Below are 9,667 nucleotides of genomic sequence, written 5' to 3' on the forward strand. Positions count from 1 at the left end.
CCATAACGCTCATAAAGGAATTCAAATGGGATGTACGACTTCTTCAAACAAAGAAATTCATCATTTTTCTTGAACCTAGCATTTTCAGAAAGCCACGAAGGGTGCGATTTTCTAGTACCAATAATCCGGGACTATCCCATGGCAGCCTAGAGAAACCTCCTATTTCCTTCAAGAGAGGAGTCATTTCTATGTCACTGAAGCGGAAGACAACCCTTTTCTCTTCCCAAAACATAGTAGAGGCCTCAATCAATGCTCTATTCGGTCGGATGTCTAAAAAAGACGGCAAATTACCAAGGACCCTTCTCATGTGATTTTTGTCTCTAGGCGCGAGAATTTTTCCACCAATCCAGTAACAGAGGTGGGATGTTTTGAACCATGGAGAACCTGGGGACTTCGTGCTTCATTTTCTGCGAACAAATAGAGTTAGCCCTTTCCCCCTCCAAATTCGACTATCTACACACTAATAATCAATGTATTGGCATATTTTCTCCAAGTAATGCACATAACGTGATGGTGTCCAGTGGGATTGTGGAAATCCCATCGGACTTTGGACAAGGCTTATCTTAGCGGGATATCACATTGACAACATTATAACCTGTAATAGGTTTAACATGATGCATGTAAATTTGATATTGGAGTAGGGTTTCTAGAATGGCCTAGACTGGTACTCTCAAGTGGACAACTTGAGAGGGAAAGGCACGGGACCGTCGACTACACCCCTGATCGACTAGTCTACCGTAAATAAGCCTTTCCAGTTTTCAAAAGGGTAATTTTAGAAGAGCGTGGACACTCATCAAGCCTCGCTATTTTTATAATTGGCACGAGTGGAGTATTATGTGGATCATGCTTTATGCAGAGATAATAACACATTGTCTAGTATTTGCATGATAAATATGTGGAAAGCGGTAAATATAGTATTAAAGTAAAAATGTGAAAAACATAGAAAGAAAGGCAAAGGAAAAAGGTAGTTCGTGGAATAATGAGAAAACGTAATAGAGCAAGCAAGGTAGTAGGGACGGGAGAGGCATGATATAGCAATCTTTAAACAGATGAAGAGCAGTTAGAGAAAATAAGGGTAAATGGGAGGGATGTGTATGTTATAACGGGTTTAAATAAGTAAAGGTGAACGGGAAAAATATGTGCATGTAATAGCAAAATTTAGCAAATAAAGATGGAAAAGGAATGTGCATTATTTTATAACAAAATAATCCACATATGTCAAGTTCATTATAGTAAGAACCTAAGTATATCCCCAGCAGAGTCGACATGCTGTCGTGCCCCGTTCTCTCACGAAAGCGGGTTTCGACGTCGTAACAACTCCTTTTGGAATGGGAGATAGAGTGATAAAGGAGAAGAGTCACCACCTAACGATTTTTTTAGGTGCGTTAGAGCACCTACTTGCAAATAACTTTGTTTGACTAGTCAACGCGACAAAAGATCGGGTAAGGGCTCAAATTACCTCAAAGAGAAGGTGTTAGGCACTCTTCGAGGTCCACAACTGTGGGTCCCGACCGAACTTAAGATTATGTGGATGACTATTAAACTAGGTGATCAAATAAACAAAGGGAATTCAGAAATCAAAGGATTTTATTATAACGCAGTTAGTACAAGTCTTACACGAATGCAGGGATACAATTATTTATAACCATGCACAAAGAGGAAAGAGGGGGAGGGGGGGGGGTCCTAAGTTTTTTAGCCTAAAAGATCACCCCGTGAAACATAAATAGTACTTCGCAACTTCCTTAATAGGGAGTTACTCATATTACTCAACGGGCACAGACTATCGTCTCCTGCTACTTGATTACTATGTTAAAATTGTCACCTAAAAGCGTTCTAATTCAATTATAAGTCGTACCCTATGCATGCACTACCCGTCCCATATAATTGGTCCAAGAGGTATTTGACATCTATTTGGGTGGTTGTAGACCTCACTTAGGCTGCTCAGAAATGTCAAAACTAGGTGACGTATAAAAACATATTGGACTTCACATATAAACAGTTGAGGCTTAAGTTTTGCCTCCAAACTTAAGCAGCAAATGCACGCAAGACAAATCCCAAATTAAGCAATTCAGAATTGAGAAACTTAAATCCCTATGGACATGATTTCTATGTGACAAGTCATCAAGGCTTGCAAGCAGTTTCAGAGGCCAAGTGTTGCTTATGGACTGGATTATACGATTTGCATGCCGATTAATGAATTTGCAAATTTTTGATTGTTAAGCATGCTGTGTCTAGATGACTCGTGCGGCAAGGAATAATGAAAAGACCATTGTGAGGATCCCAGAATTGCATAATAAACCATATTGAGAGGTGCAACATTGACTCTTATTAAGACGAACAGTGATGTCCTATAGACAGGATCTCTAATGTTTAGCACTTGGAGCTGATTTATCATTACACCCAATCCTGTAGACATGTTTTCTAGGTGAACAGTGTGATGCGGTAATGAATGAGATGATTAAAATCCTATAGGCATGGTTTCTAGTGAGCAGTACAAGATAATAGAAATGAATCAACGAGTTCTATAGGCATGTTGTCTACCTCTTTTATGTAAAAATTAAGAATCTAACCCTTCCCCATTTTACTAATTCCCCAATTGTTTATTACAAAAATTTATTACATGCCCAATAATAAAGTAGTTATAAATGTGGCACAAATAACGACAGTAAGCCCACAGCGGGCCCAAAGAATACCCAGCACTATCTGGGCCTTCAGCAGCATAGCTAGACTTTCAACAAAGAGCCATGTTCATCAATACAACCCAGAATCCACAGGAGAGCTCGGAGCCAAATCACACAATCATATTGCCAAGCATTGAATTACTTAAACCAACCAGTTTACATGTTCTTGGGACAATAAGAAGAAGGAACTAGGATAATTCAGGTTCCAGCATTAGGGGGAAGTGATTAAGGACCCAAATCTTAATGTGTTAGAGTTCACAAGGGCCTCAGATTGACCTCGAGCAGTGCTCACACTTGGCACGTCAGTAGTAAAAGCCTTGGTAGCCTTGACTTTCAGCCGGCTAAGAATAAGGAGTTCAGAATTGCATAAGTAGCAAATGAGGGAAAATGGACAATGGCTAAGGGACAGAACAGGGGGCACATTTGTGACCTAAAGTAGACATACTCAAGCTGAGCATACAGAGTAACTAATCAAACATGCCAGTAGGTTCAGCAGGATAGCAAAGCAGTACATAGATAGTCTCATATTGAAAGAAATTGGGGAAGAAACAAGTTTGCAAGATATACATAGATTATCATGCATGACACAAAACCAATTGAGACATAAGAAGTCCAAATTAATCTAAATATGCATCCTAGGGTCATGCTAATAAGTATTTAGACATGATGGGAGATACACATCGTGGTAAACACTGGAAGAACAGGGTATCAAATGAACCAAAGACAGACTTGGAAACATATTAGCATAGAAGCATGATCATAGTCGATAGAAAATGGTTTTAATACGAATTGCAACACATTATACATGCAAGACAAACATTAAAGAGATTTTGGGCAGTGAGCACATGTAGGTATTCTGGGATTGTCACAATAGATTAATTAGCTAAAGAAGGTCTAAGTTATGCCATAAAACAAAATGGTAAAACAGGGCACGGAAAACAGGTTGAGGTAGCTGCTAAGATCTCAATCAATCACTAATGGGTATGGGGAATCATATTGAGTGACACAATAGCAGGGGAATATGTCACAATTAACATAGGAGGTCCTAGCACAAGTATGAAGCATTCGCTATATATATTAAGGACAAACCAAGTAAGCATGTTTTATGAAATATCCAAACACCAATACACTGGTTAAACGAACTTAAGAGGATCAGATTATCCAAGTTAGGCTTAGGCAAACTCAGAACTAGCAGCATTAGGAAGAAGTTAGATGCTAAAAGACTTAAAACAAGGAAGAATTAACAAAATCGCGTACAAAAGCAATCTAGAAGCCATATTATGCCAAGGATTTCAGAGGCGAGAATACATGAAAATCAAAGACATATAGGGACGAAATTACAAAGTCAAGTAGCTTACCAATTAAACGGACAACAAATAAGAGCAAAAGATCCACAAGAACCCAGAAATCTCGATGCGTCAAAGTTCCGAAGAGCTTCAAAGGAACCCCGGGCAATGCTTGCACCCAGAAGAGTGCGAACAGTAGATTCTCAGTGGCCTTGGCTTTCAGCCAGCCACCACAAAACAAAGAACAAGATAATAAAAGAATTCATAGAGCAAAGCCTCAAGTTTTTAGTGAGATTATATCGATTCCGGTCTTTTCTTAAAAGGGAATGGAGAAGGGTTTATATAGCAGTAAAAATTGAACGAACACACAAGCAAACAAAGTAAATCAAACAACAAATAAGGAAAGAAAGCATGCAAAATAATTTCAAAATCAATTTAAGAGAGAAATCGGGTAAAAACTAGTTTTTTTAGGGAATGTGTTAATCAACAGAGATCTGAATGAAATTGGACTCACATAATATGGTATTGAACGTGTGTAGACGAAATAATGCTCAAAATCAAAGATTCGTACCACTTTGGTTCAAATTCAGAAGATATTGCTTGCCATGTTTTTGCAAGCACCTAGGTAACACAAAAAACGGACAACCAGTACCAAAAGGTTTCAAATATGACAAGAGAATAGTAATCGAATCCCATTATCAGCGGGATTTGGAGTGGGATTAAGGGGAGGGGGCTAGGGTTCGTGAAAGTGAAGAGAAGAGAGGATACAGAGGAGGCTAGGCGAAGACTATCGTCTCTAAGGTTTTGAGGTATTAAAACAGGAAAAAATGAGGGTTGTTGATCTTGAAAGATCAACGGCTAGGATTCAAAAATGAACGGGGCGGGTTAAATAAAACGGGTACCGACCGGGTATTAGACAGGGGTCGTTTGGCTTTGGGCTAGGGTTCTGGGCTAAGGTGTTGGGCCAATTTGGTCCGAAAAATCACTCAAATTGGGTCTGCCCTTTCAAAAACATACAATATAGCAAAATAATTTATAAAATAATTAGTAAATGAGTAAAAAATAATTTTTATGCACTAAATGATTATAAATAAGCTAAGCACTATAAAAATATAGAAGGCTATTTTGACCCATATAATATAGATAAAAGCAATTATATATGAATATAGGCTATTATTGCAAAATTAGGTAAATAGCTTAAAAATGCAAACATAGTTATACGAAATAAAGTAAAAAATATTATGAACATATATAAAGATGCAAAAATAGTAATTTTAGATGATTAAGTCACCACAAAGTAATTTGAAGGAGTAATTAATAATTATTCATGTTATTTAAATGCAGGAAAATCAATTTAAAAGCTTTAAAAATTATAGAAAATTCTTGTATAAATTTGTAAACTAAATATAATGCGAAAAGTGATGTTTTGAAAGTAGATATATATATTTTGAAACAATATGAGGAAAAAATTGGGTATCAACAAAGAGGATTCCAAAACTGTTTGGTTTAAACGCTCAATTGAAATCGATCGATTAGTTATGTGGTTACAAAAATGGTCACCGGATTTTAAACCAGAAGAGGACTCTTCAATTATTCCTGTCTGGTCCCATTCCATTGCCATACTTCGCATTATGTGAAAAAAGTTCTGGGTCAGGTGGGCATTCCTCTATCGATGGATATCGCCACTGATTATAGAACCAGACCGAGCATGGCCAAGGTACAAGTGGAAGTGGACCTAACCAAACCATTTCTGAATTCTGTCTGCGTGGGGATGGAGGAAGAGACAAACCTCTCAAGGGATTTACTCAGAAGCTTGAGTATGAGGGGGTTCCAAAGTATTGTAAACACTGTAAACTGCTAGGTCACTCCATAGTATAATGCAGGGCTATTGAAAAGGAGAAGGATAAAGAAAAAGAGAAGGAAAAAGAGAAGGAATGCGAGCAACATGAGTTAGTGAATCATAATCAACATGACACTAAACAAAAGGATGATGATAACAAAACTATTGGCAAAACCAAAAATTATGAAGACAAGGTAGACAACTCCTCATTCAATTGAGCAGTAAGACTCAGTCCTAAGAGGGCACTAGTTCACCAAAGACACAAGGAAGCAATGCTCACAACTCCAAAAAAAAAGCAAGCAAAGCATATGGGTGATCATAGTAAAGACACAAAGATGTTGGCAGAGCCTCAAAAGAAAGAAGATCCTACCAGGCTAACAGGAAAGAATAACAACGAAAAACAAGCCAGTCCTCATCCACTTGATAAGCCTAAGTCTTCTACCCAAGAACAGGAGGACAAAGCCATCAACAAGGGTCCAAAAAAGAATAAGAAAAAGTCTACTACCAAACACCTTCAAGTTAGGAACAAGCTGTGGCCTAAGAGGAAAAATAAGATGATGTATAATGACATTGATAAGGTGCTTAAAGGAATTGAAGGGGATCTTGAGAAGCCTATTTTGCATAAGCCAGATCATGATCAAACTAAAGCTCAAAATTAGAATGAAAAGGCAGACAAACCTAGCTCTAGCAACAACATCAACCAGGGAGTTGGGAATACTAGAAACAGAAATGAAACAATGCATGAAGTTCAGGAAGATACAAGTTAAGAGTGGTGAACTGGTCATGGACCTTGGCCCGATCAAACTGGTACAGACAAACTCTTTAGACACTCAAGGAACTTTGGTGGAAATCGACAATGTAGAAGATATATCTTCTGAAGAGGAGGATATTGGTAAGCAAGTTGGAGCAGTTTCAGCTTTATCAGAACCTCCAGATCCTATTTCAGAGGAGCTAGATAACATAACTACTAAATAGGGCCTATCCCCAACGGGAACAAAACTGAAAAACAAAAGAAAGTAAGACATGCCGGGCAGATCAGTCAAGCTGGTCTTCTACACACTAAACATCAAGATAAAACCACACCACCCCTTAAATCCAATGTTTAAAGCCATCATTTGGAATATTAGGGGTATGAGACCCAAAGGAGCTTTTGACAGACTATTGAAACTTGTCAGACTCCACAAAGTCAACTTCATCGCATTACAAGAACCTTTTCTAGAACCTTCTCGGATTGAGGAATTCAGAGTACAGCTTGGTTTCAACAATTCTATGGAAAATAACGATAGCAAAATTTGGTGTTTTTGGAATCCCACTCTCAACTGCACCCTCATATATTAACACAAACAACAAATGACCTTCAAGGCTAACCAAGTTGGTCATTCAGACTACTTTTGGTTTACTATTGCTTACGCAAAGACCAATGCTAGCAGAAGAAAAAGACTCTGGAGGCAACTTAAGAGAATGCATACTCTGATAGATGGTCCTTGGACGGTAGGCGGGGACTTTAATGTGATTGTATCTCCTGATGAAAAGAAGGGAGATCGTCCTCATACCCTTTCTAAGAGTATTGATTTTATTAATTGTATGGACGATTGTAATTTATTTGACACCAACTTCACTGGCAACACCTTCATATGGTGTAATAGTGGAAAGAGAAGGAAAAGGATCAGCAAAAGTCTTGATAGGGTCATCACCAACCATGAATGATTTGACAAGCTCTCGTACTCTAGAGTCAATCATTTCCCAAAACAGGATCAGATCACAATATGATTCTCTTCCAGAACACTTCCGACAACATGAATTTTATTAAGTATTTCAGATACTTAAACTTTTGGTCTGATCTGGATGGGTACCATGACATTGTGAAAACATGCTGGGAGGAGGATATTCAGGGAAACCCCATGTGGAGACTATAGAGCAAATCAAGAACCTTGCTCACACTCTTAGCAAGTGCTCTAGGGATACAATTGGAGATGTCTTTGAAACAGTCAAACATATGGAGGAAACTGTTAAAATTAAGGAAGAGGAATGTGAAATAGATGACTCAAATCTCAACAAGATGGATCTAGACAAAGCTCAAGCGAACTATATAAGGTGGCTTAAGACTCAGGAATCCATTTTGAGGCAGAAAGCTAGGGTGAAATGGGCAGAGGAAGGTGACACCAATTCAAAATACTTCTACAACATTGTTAAGGGAAGGAGAAGAAGAGCTCAAATTATCAGAATTAAGGACTCCAGGGGCAATTGGACGGTTGATTCTAATAACATTGCATAGGCTGCCATTGATCACTTTAGCAACTTATTCTCTCAACCTGATGTTAGTAGTGATATGAGTATCCTCGGATACTAGGTAGAGTCACTAACCAGCACAATGATATGCTTCAGGAATGTCCCTCTGAAGAAGAAGTTAAATTAGCTATATTTTCTATGGATCGTAATAGCTCAGTTGGACCCTATGGCTTTAATAGAGCTAATTTCACTAGATACTGCACACATGCTTGCTTGGTTCTCATTCCCCTGACCTTTTCATTCTTGCTGACGAGGCTCTCTCAAAGTCTCTAAATCATCTTCATTCCAATAACAATTTCAAAGGTTCCAACATGAATGCGAAGGGTCCACAAATCAATCACCTATGTTATGCCGATGATGTGGTCCTATTCTCCTCCATCAGAAGATAGTCCATCAAGCTAGTAATGAGGAAGAACGAAAGCTACCAACATGCCTCTAGGCAGGAAGTGAACAAGGAGAAAAGTTGTTTCATCACATACCATTATCTTGATCCAAGGATTAAGAAATGGAATAACTATGAGCAATCTAACATTCCTTTCACCTACCTGGACAGTCCTATCTATACAGGCAGGAAAAGGATCAATCTTTTCACTGATCTGGCTACTAAAGTGGTTTCTAAAGCAGGTGCTTGGCAAAGCAAGATTCTCACAACTGGAGGCAAAGCTCTGATCATTAAGCACATTCTCTCGTCACAGACTCTTCACCTCTTTGCAGCCATGGAACCTCCTATGTCCATCCTATTACAGATACAGAAGTACTTCTCCAACTTTTTCCGGGGAATGAACGAGGGGAAGAGTAAATACCGCTGGTGCTTTTGGAGGAATATGTGTTATCCTATTGAGGAAGGGGGCCTAGGTTTCAAATGACTCAAAGATATCTGCAATACCTTCACAGCAAAATGATGGTGGAGACATAGAACCATCAATAACTTGTGGTCTAAGTTCATCAGAGCTATATATATCCTGAGAACCAACATGGTGGCTAAAGTCATTGCTTCCAGAAACTACAATATGTGGAGAAACTTACTTCAAATCAGACCTCACGTGGAGCAGTATATCAAATGGGAAACAAATGTTAGTAACATTTTCTTTTGGTGGGGCAATTGGTCTAGTGAAGGCCCCATTGCTCAGAGGTTACAATTCTCCAGAAAACCAAGGAGTATCATGGTTAAAAACTATATTCTCGACAGTCAGTGGGATATCCCCAACCTTAGCACCTTTATACCTAACACGATTGTTCAAGATATTGCACAAATAGAAATTGGGGACAAAGAAAATGTGGACACTGGTATATGGTCACTGGAGAACACTGGCAATTTCTCATGCTCTTCAGCCTTTGACAAGCTTAGACAAAGACAAACTAAGGATCTAATGGCTGCTCATATTTGGGGGAAAGGTATCCCTTTCAAGGTTTCCTTCTTCATGTGGAAACTTCTCAGGAAGAAGTTACCTCTGGATGACATTATTCTCAAGTTCGGCATTCAAACGACTTCCAGTTGTACATGCTGCAGAAATGCATATCCTTAAACTATGGACCATGTCTTCTCTACTAGCTACATGGCCTCCAAAGTT

The 9,667-nt window shown here is 38.7% G+C and overlaps 1 protein-coding gene across 1 annotated transcript; it reads left to right on the top strand.

The window, feature by feature from the left end:
• LOC109234682 lies at window positions 8,501-8,962 on the top strand. The gene has a single exon (XM_019400749.1). The coding sequence runs from the start codon at window positions 8,501-8,503 to the stop codon at window positions 8,960-8,962; it is 462 nt and encodes a 153-aa protein (XP_019256294.1).

The sequence above is a fragment of the Nicotiana attenuata genome, chromosome 11 (genome assembly GCF_001879085.1).
Source record: "Nicotiana attenuata strain UT chromosome 11, NIATTr2, whole genome shotgun sequence".
Lineage (NCBI taxonomy): Eukaryota > Viridiplantae > Streptophyta > Magnoliopsida > Solanales > Solanaceae > Nicotiana > Nicotiana attenuata.

Coding starts and splice junctions, on each gene's coding strand:
- LOC109234682 (XM_019400749.1), top strand. CDS start 8,501: ATGAGGAAGAACGAAAGCTACCAACATGCCTCTAGGCAGGAAGTGAAC.